Here is a 21,890-nt window from a genome sequence, read left to right as displayed (position 1 = left end):
TGGTGCCCAGATTTTTTACAAGGTCGATCTGGTGAAGGGTTACCACCAGATCACAGTGCACTAGGACGATGACCAGAAGACGGCCTTAATCATCCTGTTTGGCCTCGAGTTCCTGTGAATGCAATTCGGGCTGAAAAACATGGCCCAAACATTCCAGTTTCTTATGGACATCATGGCAAGAGACCTGGAGGGGATTTTTGTGTACCTGGACAATATCTTAATTGCCAGACCAGACGCCAGGACCCACAAGGAACATTTAAAACACCTGTCAACACGTCCAAGTGCCAGTTCAGTTTGTCCATCATTAACTTCCTTGGGCACCTCATCTCCAGTGAAGGAGCAACACCTTTGCTGACAAGGTCGAAGCAGAAACAGTCTTTGGCTCCATGGAACCACTATAGAACGCCCTGGATGTCCTACAGTGGCTGTGGAACAACACCATCTATCCACATCCTACCACCTCCCACGGGATGCCAACCAGCCATGTCCCACAAGAACTCAAAGCTGTGGACTTTGTCTTTGTAAGACGGGGCAGGTACTCCTCTGCAGTGCCCTTATGAAGGGCCTTTCAAGGTACTGAGAAGGGAGGGGATTGTATATACTCTAGACATCGGAGACAGGCATGACATATTTACAGTCGACCACCTCAAGAAAACCCACTTGGACTGTTCAGCCTTTCCCTGCCCCTACTCGACAACACTGGGGGCACCGACCCAAAGGCAATCTCCCAAACCTCACCCAGAGACTGCGATTCTGGGAGTGGGGGGGTGGGTGGGTGGTGTAGCGGGCTGGGTCAACCCCACACACGACGGGCCGAAATGCCGTAGCAAACAGCCAGCACGGCAAGGCACAGGGGCTCTCCCCCACCGCACAGAAGTTCCAGGTTGCAGGAGCGTGTGGCCAGGGGAACGACCAGGCCTCACAGTAGCATTGCGACATAACTCCCGTGAGCCTGTCGCCTCACCTACAAAGGAATGCGAGTGGTTTGAATAAACGGCAGTTACTGGTTTATTTGCTTGGTGTGGACAGCATTTATTTCAGCAGGTCTGCCTTTAGCAGCGCTACAAGGGGATCAAATATAAAATAAGATTTGAATTGCCACACAATGTCACATTTGGCATATAGCTACACACAGAGAACTTCAGTTACAGATATCATAGCCTCAAAATTAAAAGAAACAAATGCAGAATTTATTTTTAAGGATCCCAATTTTAAACACAAGATCATTTCCGAAGAACATGACGACAAAATGCTTGCTAAACTGTAGGAGGCAGAGGGAGAATATAAAGCTGAATATACAAGATAAAATGCTACTACTAAATTTGTTTGGAAAGAAATTAAAATGAGACACAGCTTCTGTGAGGTATGGAGTTTCTCTCGGGTATCTTTTTTTTTTACAAAAAGCGAACTCCTACCTTTGGACTTTGTTTGTCGAGGCATCGTTCCTATCTTTGCAGCACTTAATATTTACTAAAGATCAAATATCACATTTGCTATATTAATTTGCTGTTCATTTTGAGAAACTTAAAAGTTGAAAAAGCACAATTCCAAGGGTGGGGGATGGCGAAGCTACAGCGGTGACTTCATTATAGTAGGACATTATAGCTGGATATGCGACAGGATAAAACTTTACCACATAGATCTGGAATGAGAATGGAAAACCAGCTCAGAGAAGTCACAATAACTGATCTTCCTGGTTTACTTGGGCAAAGTCTCAATCAATGAGGTGGAATTTGCTCAAGTTTTTTCGAGAAATAAAATGTGCATGCTTTAAATATTTTAGACAAGCTGGTTATTTAATATTTTTAGGTGAATGCTCTAGATAACCTACAGAGGGTAGATATACGAAAAAAACTTTGTCGTAAAACTCGAAAGTCTGCAGACACCGTGAGTGAAGTAAAAATAAAATGCTGGAGAGACCCAGCAAGTCAAGCCTGAAATGTTGGTTGTGTATCTTTATCTTTGCTACATAAAGTAACCGGTTTGACTTGCTGAGTTTCTCCAGTGTTGTGTTTTTACTTAAAGAAATCTTTGTACACAGGTTATTTTATTGATAAGAACCGCATCTTAAATCATCACCTTGCACTTTTACCAATCTGAGTTTATTAGTAACAGTCCTCATTAAGTTTGCTGAAAAGAGTTAGAACCATTGAAAATGAAGTTGAGAGATTGGATCATCTTGCACTCGTCTCATTAAATTAGCAGCAATGGTTCACGTCCGTTCTCAATAAATTTTTAACTGCCATTGTTGCAATAGTCGTGTTTTAAAAATTAAAAACTCAACCTTGAAGTGTTAAGTCCATCGACATCTTTTCCGTTGGCAAGTTTCAGTATCTGCTGTGGAAGAACTGTCAGATTCATTGCCTGATGAGCTACAGGCAGCCTCACTGCTATTGCTTTCTTGATTCATCGAGAGGACCCAACCCAACCGATTGCGTAGCATACGTTTCAGGCCCGGGGGTAGCGGAAGAACCTCCAGTTTGTCAATGTGATCAGGCAACAGTTGCTGGAGCCGCAGGCAGCATAGATACTGTAGGGACGTCGGGGAGAAACACGAGCGAATCACTTTCATGCTGCTTCTTGCTGCAGTTGAACAGACCATTGGAAAGAATTTTTTGTTTTGCAGTTTGGTAGCTGCAACTCCTTTATATAACAAAAAAAAACCCACTTGTTAATACACCAACTATACACACATCCTATTATCACAGTTCAAGTATGAGATTGCATGTCATATTCAAATATCAATTAAATGCTCTCACTTTGATAGTGTAATGCTGTTACTGAGCCAGCGACCGGGGTTCAAATTGGTGCTGTCTGCAACAATCTTCCCATTTCCTTCCACCCTTCAAATCATACTAGGGATTTTAGATTAATTGGGTGTAATTGGGCAACACAGGCTCGTGGGCCGAAAGGGCCTGTTACTGTGTTCTATGCATGCCTAAATTTAAAAAAAAGTTGCTAATTTTACAATTTTATTCTAAAACTATAAATTATTAGGCAGTAAGCACACAACATGTGCTCTGGAAGTTTAAAGAATTCATCAAAAGATTTTTAAAGAAGTAACAAAAAACACCCAATTAAACCATCTGAAAGAAAATTATTTTTCAAAAATATATCGCAACCAAAACTAAACATTTGTCCCAAGGATCTAAACCTGTTATTGTTTGTTGCATTATTCCTCCATTGAGAAAACTGAATTTCATGAAAAGCAAACTAACCTGTGGTTTTCGACGGCCATGATGTAATTCAATTTAGGCATACAGCATGGACATAGGTACTTCCAGCTCACGAGCCTATGTCCAATTCCACCCAATTAACCTATAACACCCATACATTTTGAAGGGTGGGAGGAAACCAGAGGACCCTGAATAAATCCACGCAGACATGGGGAGAACGTACAAATGCCTTACAGACAGCACAGGATTCAAACCTGGGTTGCTGGCACTGGAACAGTGTTGCGTTAACTGCTACATAACTGTGGCACCCCTAGTTCTGTCAATTTATTTTATTTTTAACATACATTACATTATAAGGCCAGACTATTCATTCTGGCAAATATAAAATTCTCAAATGAATATTTAAACTCTTTTAGATGGATGCCAATTCATTAGTTATCTATGACACTCAGATTGCACAATATCATGGGAAAAATTTATAAAATTCTAACTCAATCCTGTCATTGCCGGTGAGCATAAAGTTTAAAAATACAGTATATCATTTAAATCCCCAAACCGCCTAATGTATTTCCAATATTTGATAGTTTAATTCAGTGGTTCTCAACCTTTTTCTTTCCATTCACATACCACTTTAAGTATTCCCTATGCCATAGGTATTTGATGATTAGTAAGGGATTGCTTCAGGTGGTATGTGAGTGGAAAGAAAAAGTTTAAAAAACACTGTTTTATTTGTCCCTCATTGACTCGTTATGTGCACGGTTTCATAGCTCCAAAGGAAATGGGCCGATGGCAATTTTTCTCAAGCAAAATATTTCAGTAACAATTGGATCTGGAACAGTGATTCTCAACACTTAAGCACCACCTTAAGCCATCCCTGACTAATCACAGATGGCATTGGGATTAAAGTGGTATGTGAGTGGAAAGAAAAAGGTTGAGAACCACTGGTTTAATTTAAAAAAAAATCAAAACTTATGCTTTTGAAATGCTCACAGTGGTTAGCAGATCAATATCAAGAGAACACCAGATAATGAGTTATAAATAACACAAATTAAAACTTAAATATTGTACTTAATAGAAACTGTAATGTAAAATGTAACTACACAAACCTATGCATTTTCTATTTTTGAACAAAGTCAAGACACCATGCCAAGTATCCAGATGAACACCAATGATGGAGCCCTGACCAAATCTTGTTGAAAAATGACTCTTAGCCCCTTTGTGATGTAGTACACCTGCACAAAATTGTACATTAAAAAAAAGATCAATGCTGAAACACAAGACATTGAATAAATATGTTACACATTCCAATGGTTATTAGAGAGGTTTCTAAGTTCTTAGCTGTGGTCAAAATGAACTTCGATATTTTACTGTGGGGTCTGCATGCAAACATTTATTTATCCACTTCTCAAGGGCAAACAATTTATATCGTTAGCAGAGGATATTTCTGAAGGAACTCAGATAGAATCTGTGGGTTGAAACGGTCAGTCAATGTTTTGGGTCCAGACTGACCATTTCTAACCACAGATGTTGTCTGATCTGGGGAGTTCTTGTAATAAAGTTTTATTCGAGTTAAGCAGAAGAGAAAGGCAATTCCTTTCACATGAATCTTTTTCATTGAATATAATTACCAATGAGGAAGGAAACAGTCGGAGATTTCAAAAGAATGATCAGGTGGGTAGAAATGGATCGGAGGTCAATTCACAGGACATAAAAGTGGCAGAGGGGACCATTGGAGACTCTCTCCCCCTCATCAATGTGATCTACTAGGATCGTAATCTGAAGAGTGCACGCAAAGCATTGTGGATCCCTTCTACCCTGCATCTTTCAATTGCTTCCGTCAGGAAAGACATACAGGAGCATCAGAGCCAGTACCATCAGGCTGTGGAACAGCTTCTTCCTACGGGCAGTGAGAATGCTGATTGACCAGAGGAACTGCTCACACTAACCATCTGAGATTCTTTCATTCATGTACTTGTACAATCAGATGACAATGAATTTGACTTGAGAACTGAGGCACTATATTTGGGAAGAGCAAATAGTTTGAAGGAATCATAGAAACTAGTTTGATACTGAAGGAGAGAGACAATAGATGAAAATGTTGACAGTATTCAAAAGCAGAATAGCTATATAAGGTAGGTGGCTTAAGGTGACATGCAGGATGCTTTACCAAAAGGGATGCATGAATATAAGACTAGGGAAGTCATGCTGGGACTGAATAAAGCAATACTTTCCGCAAGCTTTACACCATGCAGTATTGATTATGAGGAAGAGAGGGAGTGATTACACTGCAGTCATTTTCATGGGGGCTGTTCGCCTCCCCCAACACAAATGCATTGTGGGGGCAGGGGCGTACAGCCCCCATTGATTGTAATCATACAATTTTTTTTAAATGTAGTCAGTAGAAGAGAAGTGTGGAAGAAACCAACTAAATGACTGGTTTACAGGGAAGGGGGCCCATAAACTTTGGGCAAAGACCCGGGGGTGGGGGGGGGGGGTCATAGCCAAATAAAGGTTGAGAATAGCTAGATTACTGGATATATTTGAAGATGTTGCCAAGACTAAAAGAAATTAAATTTTGGCACACTTTCTTTTGTTAATAATTAAGGAGAGATATAATGAAGGTACTTAAAATTCTGATAGGCCAACAAATAAAAAGGATCCATTTCCCATGGATAATTAATAACTGAGGGATACTGATTTGTATAACCAGTAGAAGGAATAAAGGTGAGGCCTCGAATATTCTGCCTTAACAGGCCACCACAAGGTTAAAAGACACTGCATGACCATGGATATTTTTAAAATTTAAATTTAAGACATCCTGTGCTCCCCAATTATACCCAATTGACCTCCAACCCCCAGTATGTTTTGAAGGGTAGGAGGTAAGATAAGCCCCCAGAGAAAACTCATGCAGACACTGGGAAAATGTACAAACTCCTTACAGACATCACAGGATTCAAACCCCGGTCCTGAATGCTGGCAATGTAACAGCATTGCGCTAACTGCTACACTAACCGGACCACCGCAAGCGCTTCATCTGGAAGTGAGGATCAGCAAAGGTGAGAGCGAACATGCCATTGAATCTCCACTGGTGTGTACTCTCATCCCAAAACCCATCTTAAATGTAAACAGTATTCTCCATTTGGAAACGGACAAATAATTCTCAAGGCTGTTACCTGTATAGGAGAGACCCCAACTGTTTTCATCTTTTCCCAGTAAGCTGCAAAAGGTGTGACGAAATTTGTCCAGTTTGACATCGGTTGTTCCGATTCCCACCATCTAAATGGTGCACAAAGATAAAAGAGTGGGCAGATTAGACAAATGAGCCAATACTCCTGCAATATCAGGGTGAGGCCAAATGCAACAGTTATTCCACATTTGCACTTCCTCCAACTTCGATTATTACATTCAGTGTATCACATTCCTATGCTTAGCAAATGGCCATCTGGAGCTCCCAATTGAAAGCCATTCACCTACCCTCTCCATTCCCACAATGATCTGTCTATCCTTAGCCTCCTCCACAGACATTGTGAGGCCAAACACAAACCAGCGAAACAGTAACTCAAAATCTTCCTGGGTAGTGCATGACCCAACAGCATTGGCATTGAATTCTTCAACTTCAGGCAACTCTTGTTCCCTCTATTTCTGTTCCACCGAGATCCTCTCACACCTCTTCTTTCCAAATGCCATCCCAATACCCTGCAACACAGTTTCTCTCTCCTCTTGACTAGACCCATCACCCACAAACTCCTCCCATGTTCCACTATCACTTTCCCCGACTGTTCCCGTCTGCTCATCCTACATCCTTTATCTAGTTCCACTCATCACCTGCCTGATGATCAGATTCATTTATCATCTCTCACCTGTCATTATCTCCACCCTTACCTCGAGTACTTGGGTCAATCAAACCCTTCTCACCTGGATTCATCTGGCCATCAACTATCTCATCTGGATCTTCCTATCACTTGCCAGTTTACGTATCACCCCATAGCCATATCTTTTAAACCAACTACCACCCCTTTACACTCAGTTCCGATGCAGGGTCTTCATGTGAAATGTTGATTATCTTCTTACCTCCACAGAAGCTGCCTGACCTGCTGAATTCCTCCAGCAGTTTGTTTTTTTCTTTACAAATACTCTACTTGCTATGGTTATAGATGCAAAATACTCAAATAACACGATTGAAAACATACAAGCAACCACAGGAACTCTTCTTTCTGTTGCATTTGAATGCAACAGAAATCATAACTTATTTGATACAATGGATAACAATTAATTGCAACCAAATATTATGACTTTAACACAGTAAAACATCCCAAGTGGCCGCATTTCACAGTATTAAGACTTGAGCCATGATGTGATCAAAGACAAATTTTAGAGGACAACCTGGAGCAGAAATCAGACGGAGAAGGTAAACTCCAATCACTTTTTGAGTCAGGGTAGAACATGGAAAATTCAGACGAATGATCTGCAATGATAGGAGAGCCCAGCAAGAAATTCTTAACCCTTTGGACTCTGTGTCCTTGTTTTCAGGGAATACCAACAAATGCATATACTCCATGACCCCATTTTCCGGGACTGGTTTTATACCCAGCTGATTCGTACTGATGTTCATACTGTTGTTTACACGTGGATCCGGTATATATGAGGAGATGTTAAAAATGGCTGGAGTCCAAAGAGTTAATAGAGCTGATTATCTGGAATTCTTCTTTAATCGATGTTCAAAGACATAAAAATGTTTTAAGCAGTGAATAGATCAAAAGGTTAACATTATAATCAATGAAATTTTGGATTATCTTTTCTCTTTATGATTATATTTTGAAGTTCAAAGATCCTAGTTGAGTTACTCAGTATCAAAAACAACTGAACTTGATGGCAGCTTTTTGCAATGTTAAATTAATGGACAGTTTATAACTTGATATCTCTTAATGCTTAGTGTGGTATTGTATTAAAGCTGAACTTTAGATCAAATTATTATTTTATTTGAACCAACTGAGGTACTAAAGAACTCTGAACTCCATTCTAAGGATTCTTGTGGAATATATAAAGTAGCATAGACAACCTTCTAATAGATTGTTTATTAGCATTCTAATATAATTTAGTGAACACAAAGTTTAAATACCACCCAATTATGGACATTTTTTATTTGTGAAATGATGCAGAACTGGACATGGGCGTAAGGAAGAAGTCACCAATCACTCAATGGACAAGGGAAATGTGTGAGTAGATACAGGGTCAATACAGAATTGATTAAAATAGCCAATACTTGAAAGATGGTCAAAAGGGATGACAAATTTTAAAATGTTAAGGGAAAGCATCACAGAAACTCAACTGAAGTTTGTGAAAATAAATATGGGTATAAGATTGGTTACCAAGACACACAAACCACAAATTGGTGTTTTAGCACTGCTGTTTCAAAACAGTGCAAAATTGACCTTTTCCCAAAATGATCCTACATGTAGCTAGACCTTAATTAGTTGTGAAAGAAAATATGAGACTTTTTTTTTAAACCATATTTTACTACACCTACCATATCTGTACCATATACAGGGGATGTCATTTTTATTTCCCAGAAGTGTTGTCCCTCGCTCATTTCCTTGTCCCCACGAACAGCTGCTGTTCCACAACTGTAATCCATGTGGAAATTCACTTCTCTGTTCTCACAGCTCAGCAGTGTAGCAGAAGATTTGGTCAAATCATCCCACATCCACTCAAAATCTGTAGTGGGGAATTGTTTATAAATTTAAGATCACCAATATCAGTCACTGTTTATAGAAAGCTCTGCTTGTCCATGTTTAAATGCCAACAGACATCTATCATTACCAGACACACACAAGGACGTTGAGTGGAATCTACTAACAATTCGATACATTCTGCTGAAAAATCTATTTAGAGCCTACTACCGTAAAGTCCCTGGCTCCTATGGGGTTTGGTAGATGCCAGTTAAGTGTATTTTCCGGTTGCTTGAGACTTACTCTTACAATACACCAGTATGAAGAATAAACAGTTTAAAAGACAAAAATACTACACTGTACTTACACCGAACAAACTTCACCTGCACGAATCTATGAACCTTAAAGTCTCAGTTACATTCTTTAAAAACATTTAACCAAGATTTTCCTCAATTTTTATTTTTGCCGGTTGCTTGAATTCCAGATCCCAGGGGTTTTACCGTAGATGTTTTGTTTTATTTTGTTTCAAAGGATTTATTTTAGGACAGACAGGATGAAAGAGAACATTTTAAATTTATTTCAAAACCATTTACTTTCAATGGATTATAAAAATGAAAAGCTTGCAGTCCTTGTATCAAAACTATTGAGGGTTCTTCAGTTTGAGTCCAGTGAAGACAAACAGATTGTACAGATCTAAATGAATGACTCATGGTTGACTCGTATTTAGATTGTCCAGGTCTATAATGTGATGGAAAGATGATGAAAAGATACAAAAGGGCAAAAGCTAGCAGAGGCAAAATAAGCGTCAAAAGGTTGTCACATAATTAGAGGAATGAAAGAAATTTGCAAGGCACATCAAAGTCGGCACAAAATAAAATACAGAAGGAATAAAGGGGGTCAGGAATAGAAGTAGAAAATGCTAGAAATACTGCAAATCAGCCTCATCTGTGGAGAGAAAGAGAGTAAACATTTCAGATCAATTAAGCTTTGAAGGCATTAGTCAGAAACTTGCGGTGGTTGATTGGAAGAGGCTGCTTACTGGCAAAGGGACATCCAGCAAGTGGGAGACTTTTAAAAGTGAAATAGCAAGAGATCAGGGACAGCAGGTTCCTGTTAGAGTAAACGGCAAGGCTGGCAGTTTTAGGGAATCATGGTTGACAAGGGATATTGAGGTTCAGGTCAGAAAAAAACTGAGGTACATGTCCAGCATAAGCAGATAGGATCAAGCTTAATCACCGAGGAATACAAAAAAATGTAAGAGGGAAATCAGGAGGGCAAAACAGGATGCGAGATAGATCTGGCAGACAAGGTAAAGGAAAATCCTGAGAGAGTTTACAAGTATATTAAGAGCAAAAGGGTAACTAGGGAGACAATAGGTCCCTTTAAGGATCAATGTAGTTGTTTAGGCATGGAGCCACAGGAGATGAGAGAGGTCTTAAAAGTATACTTCTTATCTCAATTTACTTTGGAGAAAGTTATGGAAGCTAAGGAATTGTGGAAAATGAGTGGTGATGTTGTGGATCAGATCTAAATAACAAAAGAGTAGGTTCTAACAGTATAAATCTTCAGGTGGATATAAATCCTCAGGGTCTGACTAGGTGCATCCTCTTGCACTTAGAAAGCCAGGGAAGAAATACTGTGGCCCTGGCAGAGATACTTGCATTATCATTAACCATGGGTGAGGTCCTGGAAGACTGATGGCCCATTGACTTGTTCTTAGAACCCTGAACTTGAGGATAATTAATTCAGATGCTGTAATTTTTGAAGAACTTCAGAAATAAAACAACAGGATGAAGCATTTTATGGAATCATTTCACATCCACTAAAGGTCTGCCGCAAACTGCAATGAAACCCCAATAATCCATGACCCAATTGTTTGGGTCAATGCTCCCTTTAGACTCATGAGGGCCTTATTTGCCACACATGCTTTAAACTTGCCTGGGTTTCCATTTCCCCTGAAGGTGAATGCCAAAATATAAAATTGAAACAAAAGTTCAGTTTTAATAGAACTCATCGTCCAATACTCTAGAATCATTTGCTTAATGTCCCATAGAATTTTAATAGAGCTAACAATCAGTAGTCCTGAACATCTACTGGCCTGGCACTAGAGCGCTGAAGTGCTGGATGATTGGGGTTTTATGGTACAGCCTAAAGTCATCTCCAATCTATCAAAAGAAGAGATGATGGCTGCTGAGACTTACATTCGTCTTCCTCTCCACAATGACAGTCCTTCATGCGATGAAAACTCCGCATACTACCACAGGACCGGGTGTCATTTTGGTTGACGCAGTCACAGTAGGATTCTCCTGTCACAGGTAATGCTGTTGGTATAGATGGTGGAAAATGGAATTCTGGTTCAGAATCAGCGTCACTGTGCTTTAAGAGATGAAAAGAGATCCACTTGAGACAACATTCTACGGATGCTATATGTTCCACACATTAATTTACACAGCTTTTTGAAGAATTATTTTGGAAGAATTTATCACAGAAAGGAAAGGGTGTCCAATTCTTAAAAATCAACTGCCCAAGGATTTAACGCAAAATTAAATATTTGTTTGGGTAGAAATGCTCACTTGTAAAAACAATGAATGTTGGAATTTCAAAGTAGAATCAAGAGGATTACTGAAAATCAATAGACATTTTGAAAAATGCAAGAGTCAAACCTTCACAGCTTTGTTCTTCAATACTAAATATAACTGAAATAACTGTATTGGTCAGCTCTGTGCATTTGTTGTAGAACAGTAGTTTCAATCTTTATTTTCTACTCACATAAGAATTCTTAAAGCTGTGGTTCTCATCCTTTTTCTTTCCACTCACATACCGCTTTAAATATTCCCTATGTCATAATTGCTCTGTGATCAGTAAGGGATTAAGGTGATAAATCGTACCCAATTGACTCGTTTTTTGCACGTTTTCAGAACTCCAAAGGAAATGGGCCAATGACCATTTTTCTCAAGCAAAATATTTCAGTAACAATTGGGTCGAGAGCAGTGATTCTCCATCTCCGTTTCCCACTCACGTACCACCTTAAGCAATCCCTTACCGATCACAGAGCTCTTATGGCATAGAGATTACTTAAAGTGGTCGGTGATTGGAAAGAAAAAGGTTGAAAACCACTGGTCTATCAGATGGTATGTGCGTGGGGGAGAAAAAGGTTGAGAACCATTGTTGCAGATCAATCTATGATCTAAGTTTGTCTAATGTTCAAAGGATAGGCATGGAAAAGAAAGAAAATGACAAAAAATATTCTTAAAAGCAGAGGGCATGAAATAATTTTATCTTAGGTTTTCATTCCTACAATTCATCTCCAAATCATGCAAAATCAGAACCGAACAGCTAAAATTCATCAACAGCAAACACTGTATTCTGCAATCCATATCACAATGTTTTAACACAAAACTGCTGGAGAAACTCAGTAGGGTCACACAGCATTTCGCAGAAGTTTCACGATTAACTGTTTGAACCAAATTTGGTACCTCAAAAATAAAATTAATTTAGAGACAAAAATTATGAAGTTTTATATCAGTCTACTTCTGTCACTCTAGTTTTTCCTGATGAAAAAGATGACATATTCTTTCCCTTCACTGATCCAGCACTTGCTGTTCCAATTTTAGATGTCCAACATCTGCTGACATTTTAGTATATTCACACTGAGCGACTAAATACTATTTATTTCCTACCTGACCGTCTGAGTCATAGACGGCAATGGGAGCTGATGAGCCCTCAGGCAATACCACAGCCACAGCATCGGCTTCGCGAATACCACTGTACACATACCGCCAGGCACGGTTATTTCTGTTACTCCGAGACATGGCCTTCCAAAAATCTGCACTGCAGTGAGATTTATACAATAGATTAGCTAAGTACTGGTCAGTAGTTATATTCTTTATTTTTAAAAAAGTCATTTATTTTTGAAATGTCCAAGCAAACAACAATCAATTTGTGCCACTCTGATGAGATGCTTTCGGTGGCCAATGTACACACAGCAGGAAGTAATTTACAAAGTAAGGTTTATTCTCCTGGTACAATGAGAAGGGTTCTTTTGCAAGCAGTCTAGCAAGTCAACTCTAACATGCATAGAGCTTTACAAGGAAGAGCAAGTGCACAATCACGTTACGCTGAAAAGATCAATGAGTACATAACTGTGATGGCTGTGGGAAACTGCCTTTAAACCTGTTGAGGTGCAATTATACACTCTTGAACCAGGGCTGCCAGATTTGGCGCCAAATGCCAGAAATTGACCACTTTTTCAAATCGGCTGGCAGAAGAAAGTGCTGACTGGCATTTTTAGTTCTGTGGGTATATTTTACAACTTTAACATTAAAAATAAATCTAGTGCCAAATCTGGCAACCCTGTCCTGAACCTTCTCCCAGATGGGAGGAAGTGCATGTCCAGAATAGGATGGGTCCTTCAGTATGTTGCCTGTCTTTCCTAAGCACTGGATGTTGATGGAGGAGAGGGAGAGTTGTATGATGTTCTGAGATGCATTCACCATCTTCCATACTTTGCTGTGATGCATCCAACTAAGATGCTATTTGATAATGCACTTGTAAGAAGTTGATACGAGACACTGGGCAACATGTTGAACTTCCTAACCTGTCCAAGGAAGTAGAGCCTGATCCAGATCAGGTCACTGGAAATACTTGTGCCCAAGAACTTGAAGCTATTTATCATCTTGTTCACCACCATGATGTCGACAGCAGTGTGGATTCTTCACCTTCCTTGGCCTTTTATTAGCAGTTTCAAAAGTATAGTAGGAAGCTAAGAATACATCCTTGTGGGGTACCAGTGATCATGGAGACATTCCTACCCATTTTCACTGATTGCAGACTGTTAGAGAGCAAGTCAAGGATCCAGCTGCAGTGGGAAGGTGCTGAGCCCAAAATCTCAATGTTTCGGGGCGAGTTTGTTGAGGACTCTGGTTCAGGAGGTGGAGTGGTAATCGACAAAACATGGGTGTTTTGGTGTTCTAGAGCTGAGTGGAGGGCCATGTGATCTACTGTCTCTCTCTCTGCCACAAACCTGTTTGAACAGTAGTGGGTCAAGATATGCTGGGAGGCTAGAGATGATGTGAGCCTCTCAAAGCACTCCACAAGAGTGGATATCAGAGCCACCATTATTACAACTTAAGGCAACAAGAATGATTAAATTATGTTTTTTTTAAAATAGATTGAGGTCTATGCCACAGATCTCAGTGCCTCTTGTCATCCATATAAACTCCGATTGATTTCTCTACTTTCAACTGCAATCTTTTTCCACTTAACCCAAACTAGGGTGGTTGCGGTGCGAAGGCAAGGTTTAATGCTAAGCTCGTCTTTTGGAACTGTTCCTTTTTTAAAAGAACAGAAATGAGTTTCATGATCTGTGCTCAATAGTGAAAGCCTCCTTTGTTCAACAAATATGCATTCTATTCACAGAAATTATCTTATTTCTTGTCCAGGATTGAGGTCATGATACATCATTCGTGATCAAGACTGCATTCATATTTTAAATAGTTATCTGGAACTTTGCTCACACCAAAATAATTAAGGGCCATACATCACTACCATTGATACAATTTGATTTGATGTAATAAATTTTTTTGTTGCTAAGCAAAAATAGGAAAAGCTTTAAAAAATACATGCAGCAAAAGGTTAATGTTTATAATGTACAGGCAAGTTGTGGTGGAGGAAGATGCAGGGACACAGAGAGGATTATTCTTGCAAGTGTGCAGCTTTGACATTTTGGAGTTTGAGCCAGGTTTTATTCTGCAGTGATCATTCAATGAAAATGACGGAAGTTTGACATCTGAACAAAAAGGTTGAAATAAATGGCATTGTCAGCACTAGCTTGTCTGTCACAAGTTCTGATTTAGCCTTAATTATTTAGTCTTCATGATTTAGCCTTAATAGACTCATGCATTTTTGGAAGGATCATTAACTTGTTGGCAGAACACTGCTTGTCCTAACAAAGTGAAAACTGAAAGACTACCCTCAGCAGGAATCAAAGTGCCCTCTCCACCTGGAAAGAGTTAGGCCAGTGCATTACAAGGACACAGTAAAGAGGAAACTTGCAGTTATTTTAATTCAAAACACACCAATTTGGAGGAAAGACACACCCACATGAATTGGGACTACTTCGTTTTCCTCCCAGAGGGCCTTAACCTATTTTCTTTCCACTCATCCCACCTGTGCCCTGGTGAGGAAGGGATTGCTTGAAGGACTATACCAGTAGAAAGGCCAACCCACCCAGGAAGCAGGACACGCTTTCCCACTTTATCGGCAACCCGGCATTTTAAAGGGGGGGGGCAATGGGAGCGCAGGTGGCGGCGGGGGGGCAATGGGAGCGCAGGTGGCGGCGGGGGGGCAATGGGAGCGCAGGTGGCGGCGGGGGGGCAATGGGAGCGCAGGTGGCGGCGGGGGGGCAATGGGAGCGCAGGTGGCGGCGGGGGGGCAATGGGAGCGCAGGTGGCGGCGGGGGGGCAATGGGAGCGCAGGTGGCGGCGGGGGGGCAATGGGAGCGCAGGTGGCGGCGGGGGGGCAATGGGAGCGCAGGTGGCGGCGGGGGGGCAATGGGAGCGCAGGTGGCGGCGGGGGGGCAATGGGAGCGCAGGTGGCGGCGGGGGGGCAATGGGAGCGCAGGTGGCGGCGGGGGGGCAATGGGAGCGCAGGTGGCGGCGGGGGGGCAATGGGAGCGCAGGTGGCGGCGGGGGGGCAATGGGAGCGCAGGTGGCGGCGGGGGGGCAATGGGAGCGCAGGTGGCGGCGGGGGGGCAATGGGAGCGCAGGTGGCGGCGGGGGGGCAATGGGAGCGCAGGTGGCGGCGGGGGGGCAATGGGAGCGCAGGTGGCGGCGGGGGGGCAATGGGAGCGCAGGTGGCGGCGGGGGGGCAATGGGAGCGCAGGTGGCGGCGGGGGGCAATGGGAGCGCAGGTGGCGGCGGGGGGGCAATGGGAGCGCAGGTGGCGGCGGGGGGGCAATGGGAGCGCAGGTGGCGGCGGGGGGGCAATGGGAGCGCAGGTGGCGGCGGGGGGGCAATGGGAGCGCAGGTGGCGGCGGGGGGGCAATGGGAGCGCAGGTGGCGGCGGGGGGGCAATGGGAGCGCAGGTGGCGGCGGGGGGGCAATGGGAGCGCAGGTGGCGGCGGGGGGGCAATGGGAGCGCAGGTGGCGGCGGGGGGGCAATGGGAGCGCAGGTGGCGGCGGGGGGGCAATGGGAGCGCAGGTGGCGGCGGGGGGGCAATGGGAGCGCAGGTGGCGGCGGGGGGGCAATGGGAGCGCAGGTGGCGGCGGGGGGGCAATGGGAGCGCAGGTGGCGGCGGGGGGGCAATGGGAGCGCAGGTGGCGGCGGGGGGGCAATGGGAGCGCAGGTGGCGGCGGGGGGGCAATGGGAGCGCAGGTGGCGGCGGGGGGGCAATGGGAGCGCAGGTGGCGGCGGGGGGGCAATGGGAGCGCAGGTGGCGGCGGGGGGGCAATGGGAGCGCAGGTGGCGGCGGGGGGGCAATGGGAGCGCAGGTGGCGGCGGGGGGGCAATGGGAGCGCAGGTGGCGGCGGGGGGGCAATGGGAGCGCAGGTGGCGGCGGGGGGGCAATGGGAGCGCAGGTGGCGGCGGGGGGGCAATGGGAGCGCAGGTGGCGGCGGGGGGGCAATGGGAGCGCAGGTGGCGGCGGGGGGGCAATGGGAGCGCAGGTGGCGGCGGGGGGGCAATGGGAGCGCAGGTGGCGGCGGGGGGGCAATGGGAGCGCAGGTGGCGGCGGGGGGGCAATGGGAGCGCAGGTGGCGGCGGGGGGGCAATGGGAGCGCAGGTGGCGGCGGGGGGGCAATGGGAGCGCAGGTGGCGGCGGGGGGGCAATGGGAGCGCAGGTGGCGGCGGGGGGGCAATGGGAGCGCAGGTGGCGGCGGGGGGGCAATGGGAGCGCAGGTGGCGGCGGGGGGGCAATGGGAGCGCAGGTGGCGGCGGGGGGGCAATGGGAGCGCAGGTGGCGGCGGGGGGGCAATGGGAGCGCAGGTGGCGGCGGGGGGGCAATGGGAGCGCAGGTGGCGGCGGGGGGGCAATGGGAGCGCAGGTGGCGGCGGGGGGGCAATGGGAGCGCAGGTGGCGGCGGGGGGGCAATGGGAGCGCAGGTGGCGGCGGGGGGGCAATGGGAGCGCAGGTGGCGGCGGGGGGGCAATGGGAGCGCAGGTGGCGGCGGGGGGGCAATGGGAGCGCAGGTGGCGGCGGGGGGGCAATGGGAGCGCAGGTGGCGGCGGGGGGGCAATGGGAGCGCAGGTGGCGGCGGGGGGGCAATGGGAGCGCAGGTGGCGGCGGGGGGGCAATGGGAGCGCAGGTGGCGGCGGGGGGGCAATGGGAGCGCAGGTGGCGGCGGGGGGGCAATGGGAGCGCAGGTGGCGGCGGGGGGGCAATGGGAGCGCAGGTGGCGGCGGGGGGGCAATGGGAGCGCAGGTGGCGGCGGGGGGGCAATGGGAGCGCAGGTGGCGGCGGGGGGGCAATGGGAGCGCAGGTGGCGGCGGGGGGGCAATGGGAGCGCAGGTGGCGGCGGGGGGGCAATGGGAGCGCAGGTGGCGGCGGGGGGGCAATGGGAGCGCAGGTGGCGGCGGGGGGGCAATGGGAGCGCAGGTGGCGGCGGGGGGGCAATGGGAGCGCAGGTGGCGGCGGGGGGGCAATGGGAGCGCAGGTGGCGGCGGGGGGGCAATGGGAGCGCAGGTGGCGGCGGGGGGGCAATGGGAGCGCAGGTGGCGGCGGGGGGGCAATGGGAGCGCAGGTGGCGGCGGGGGGGCAATGGGAGCGCAGGTGGCGGCGGGGGGGCAATGGGAGCGCAGGTGGCGGCGGGGGGGCAATGGGAGCGCAGGTGGCGGCGGGGGGGCAATGGGAGCGCAGGTGGCGGCGGGGGGGCAATGGGAGCGCAGGTGGCGGCGGGGGGGCAATGGGAGCGCAGGTGGCGGCGGGGGGGCAATGGGAGCGCAGGTGGCGGCGGGGGGGCAATGGGAGCGCAGGTGGCGGCGGGGGGGCAATGGGAGCGCAGGTGGCGGCGGGGGGGCAATGGGAGCGCAGGTGGCGGCGGGGGGGCAATGGGAGCGCAGGTGGCGGCGGGGGGGCAATGGGAGCGCAGGTGGCGGCGGGGGGGCAATGGGAGCGCAGGTGGCGGCGGGGGGGCAATGGGAGCGCAGGTGGCGGCGGGGGGGCAATGGGAGCGCAGGTGGCGGCGGGGGGGCAATGGGAGCGCAGGTGGCGGCGGGGGGGCAATGGGAGCGCAGGTGGCGGCGGGGGGGCAATGGGAGCGCAGGTGGCGGCGGGGGGGCAATGGGAGCGCAGGTGGCGGCGGGGGGGCAATGGGAGCGCAGGTGGCGGCGGGGGGGCAATGGGAGCGCAGGTGGCGGCGGGGGGGCAATGGGAGCGCAGGTGGCGGCGGGGGGGCAATGGGAGCGCAGGTGGCGGCGGGGGGGCAATGGGAGCGCAGGTGGCGGCGGGGGGGCAATGGGAGCGCAGGTGGCGGCGGGGGGGCAATGGGAGCGCAGGTGGCGGCGGGGGGGCAATGGGAGCGCAGGTGGCGGCGGGGGGGCAATGGGAGCGCAGGTGGCGGCGGGGGGGCAATGGGAGCGCAGGTGGCGGCGGGGGGGCAATGGGAGCGCAGGTGGCGGCGGGGGGGCAATGGGAGCGCAGGTGGCGGCGGGGGGGCAATGGGAGCGCAGGTGGCGGCGGGGGGGCAATGGGAGCGCAGGTGGCGGCGGGGGGGCAATGGGAGCGCAGGTGGCGGCGGGGGGGCAATGGGAGCGCAGGTGGCGGCGGGGGGGCAATGGGAGCGCAGGTGGCGGCGGGGGGGCAATGGGAGCGCAGGTGGCGGCGGGGGGGCAATGGGAGCGCAGGTGGCGGCGGGGGGGCAATGGGAGCGCAGGTGGCGGCGGGGGGGCAATGGGAGCGCAGGTGGCGGCGGGGGGGCAATGGGAGCGCAGGTGGCGGCGGGGGGGCAATGGGAGCGCAGGTGGCGGCGGGGGGGCAATGGGAGCGCAGGTGGCGGCGGGGGGGCAATGGGAGCGCAGGTGGCGGCGGGGGGGCAATGGGAGCGCAGGTGGCGGCGGGGGGGCAATGGGAGCGCAGGTGGCGGCGGGGGGGCAATGGGAGCGCAGGTGGCGGCGGGGGGGCAATGGGAGCGCAGGTGGCGGCGGGGGGGCAATGGGAGCGCAGGTGGCGGCGGGGGGGCAATGGGAGCGCAGGTGGCGGCGGGGGGGCAATGGGAGCGCAGGTGGCGGCGGGGGGGCAATGGGAGCGCAGGTGGCGGCGGGGGGGCAATGGGAGCGCAGGTGGCGGCGGGGGGGCAATGGGAGCGCAGGTGGCGGCGGGGGGGCAATGGGAGCGCAGGTGGCGGCGGGGGGCAATGGGAGCGCAGGTGGCGGGGGGGGCAATGGGAGCGCAGGTGGCGGGGGGGGCAATGGGAGCGCAGGTGGCGGGGGGGGCAATGGGAGCGCAGGTGGCGGGGGGGGCAATGGGAGCGCAGGTGGCGGGGGGGGCAATGGGAGCGCAGGTGGCGGGGGGGGCAATGGGAGCGCAGGTGGCGGGGGGGGCAATGGGAGCGCAGGTGGCGGGGGGGGCAATGGGAGCGCAGGTGGCGGGGGGGGCAATGGGAGCGCAGGTGGCGGGGGGGGCAATGGGAGCGCAGGTGGCGGGGGGGGCAATGGGAGCGCAGGTGGCGGGGGGGGCAATGGGAGCGCAGGTGGCGGGGGGGGCAATGGGAGCGCAGGTGGCGGGGGGGGCAATGGGAGCGCAGGTGGCGGGGGGGGCAATGGGAGCGCAGGTGGCGGGGGGGGCAATGGGAGCGCAGGTGGCGGGGGGGGCAATGGGAGCGCAGGTGGCGGGGGGGGCAATGGGAGCGCAGGTGGCGGGGGGGGCAATGGGAGCGCAGGTGGCGGGGGGGGCAATGGGAGCGCAGGTGGCGGGGGGGGCAATGGGAGCGCAGGTGGCGGGGGGGCAATGGGAGCGCAGGTGGCGGGGGGGCAATGGGAGCGCAGGTGGCGGGGGGGCAATGGGAGCGCAGGTGGCGGGGGGGCAATGGGAGCGCAGGTGGCGGGGGGGCAATGGGAGCGCAGGTGGCGGGGGGGCAATGGGAGCGCAGGTGGCGGGGGGGCAATGGGAGCGCAGGTGGCGGGGGGGCAATGGGAGCGCAGGTGGCGGGGGGGCAATGGGAGCGCAGGTGGCGGGGGGGCAATGGGAGCGCAGGTGGCGGGGGGGCAATGGGAGCGCAGGTGGCGGGGGGGCAATGGGAGCGCAGGTGGCGGGGGGGCAATGGGAGCGCAGGTGGCGGGGGGGCAATGGGAGCGCAGGTGGCGGGGGGGCAATGGGAGCGCAGGTGGCGGGGGGGCAATGGGAGCGCAGGTGGCGGGGGGGCAATGGGAGCGCAGGTGGCGGGGGGGCAATGGGAGCGCAGGTGGCGGGGGGGCAATGGGAGCGCAGGTGGCGGGGGGGCAATGGGAGCGCAGGTGGCGGGGGGGCAATGGGAGCGCAGGTGGCGGGGGGGCAATGGGAGCGCAGGTGGCGGGGGGGCAATGGGAGCGCAGGTGGCGGGGGGGCAATGGGAGCGCAGGTGGCGGGGGGGCAATGGGAGCGCAGGTGGCGGGGGGGCAATGGGAGCGCAGGTGGCGGGGGGGCAATGGGAGCGCAGGTGGCGGGGGGGCAATGGGAGCGCAGGTGGCGGGGGGGCAATGGGAGCGCAGGTGGCGGGGGGGCAATGGGAGCGCAGGTGGCGGGGGGGCAATGGGAGCGCAGGTGGCGGGGGGGCAATGGGAGCGCAGGTGGCGGGGGGGCAATGGGAGCGCAGGTGGCGGGGGGGGCAATGGGAGCGCAGGTGGCGGGGGGGGCAATGGGAGCGCAGGTGGCGGGGGGGGCAATGGGAGCGCAGGTGGCGGGGGGGGCAATGGGAGCGCAGGTGGCGGGGGGGGCAATGGGAGCGCAGGTGGCGGGGGGGGCAATGGGAGCGCAGGTGGCGGGGGGGGCAATGGGAGCGCAGGTGGCGGGGGGGCAATGGGAGCGCAGGTGGCGGGGGGGCAATGGGAGCGCAGGTGGCGGGGGGGCAATGGGAGCGCAGGTGGCGGGGGGGCAATGGGAGCGCAGGTGGCGGGGGGGCAATGGGAGCGCAGGTGGCGGGGGGGCAATGGGAGCGCAGGTGGCGGGGGGGCAATGGGAGCGCAGGTGGCGGGGGGGGCAATGGGAGCGCAGGTGGCGGGGGGGCAATGGGAGCGCAGGTGGCGGGGGGGCAATGGGAGCGCAGGTGGCGGGGGGGCAATGGGAGCGCAGGTGGCGGGGGGGGCAATGGGAGCGCAGGTGGCGGGGGGGGCAATGGGAGCGCAGGTGGCGGGGGGGGCAATGGGAGCGCAGGTGGCGGGGGGGGCAATGGGAGCGCAGGTGGGGGGGGCAATGGGAGCGCAGGTTGCGCTGTCACCGTCCCAGAAGGCGAGGAAGGTGTGAATCGAGACGGGCTCTGACACCCTTTAAGGCGCCGGTAAACGACCCGGGGTGGATCTGGTTGCGGTTGCACGGCCCCGTTCTTCATGCATTGGTTTTCTGGGGAGTTTGCATGAGCCCAAGGCAAAGCTTCTGAGCCGAATGGCTCACGCCCAGACCCTTCCCACGGAGAGAGCCGGGTGGAGGCTGGCAGTGCGGGGACAGGCGGCCCGAGGAGGAGGAGGAAGGGGCAAGGTCGAAGCCCTGGGTTCGGGGGTCGAGGGAAGAAGGGCCGGTGCCCGGGCTGGGTAGTGAAGGAGCCGGCCTGCCCCGACCCGTAGGCCTCAGAGCACCGGCCACAAACCTCCTGCATCCAGTCGCTGTCCCCCCCGCCGCCGCCCCCCGGACCTGGATTGAATGATCCAGCTTCCGCCGCCTGCGAATCAAAGCGGCGCCAGCTCCACCAGCCCCGATCCGTGTGTTTTTATTGTGCATGAAGAACAGAGGCTGAAAGGCCCGCCCTCTCCGTCGCATCCCCTCGGCTTCCGATTCGTCCGCCAGACCGAAGGTCGGCAGCCATCCCCTCCTGTGATTGGTCGGTGACGCGGTCGCTCATGTCCGCGCTCGCCGCCGGCCC

General features: G+C 51.3%; 1 protein-coding gene across 2 annotated transcripts; it reads right to left on the bottom strand.

Annotated features, from left to right (window-relative positions):
• Window positions 1–1,007: 1,007 nt before the first annotated feature.
• LOC138747448 (SPRY domain-containing SOCS box protein 3-like) lies at window positions 1,008–21,821 on the bottom strand. 2 transcript variants are annotated; one of them, XM_069906676.1, is made up of 7 exons: window positions 21,618–21,821; window positions 12,526–12,676; window positions 11,047–11,221; window positions 8,704–8,891; window positions 6,350–6,452; window positions 4,283–4,408; window positions 1,008–2,643 (listed from the first exon to the last, which is right to left on the bottom strand). In XM_069906676.1, the coding sequence occupies exons 1-7, from the start codon at window positions 21,785–21,787 to the stop codon at window positions 2,294–2,296; spliced, it is 1,263 nt and encodes a 420-aa protein (XP_069762777.1). In that variant the 5' UTR covers window positions 21,788–21,821; the 3' UTR covers window positions 1,008–2,293. The 2 variants fall into 2 exon arrangements, with proteins under 2 accessions (XP_069762777.1, XP_069762778.1); XM_069906677.1 differs by having other exon boundaries at window positions 21,662–21,749.
• Window positions 21,822–21,890: the final 69 nt, after the last annotated feature.

Source organism: Narcine bancroftii, chromosome 12 (genome assembly GCF_036971445.1).
Source record: "Narcine bancroftii isolate sNarBan1 chromosome 12, sNarBan1.hap1, whole genome shotgun sequence".
Taxonomy (NCBI): Eukaryota; Metazoa; Chordata; class Chondrichthyes; order Torpediniformes; family Narcinidae; genus Narcine; species Narcine bancroftii.
The sequence above is the reverse complement of the archived record's forward strand: the minus strand, read 5'-3'. Positions and strand labels throughout refer to the sequence as shown.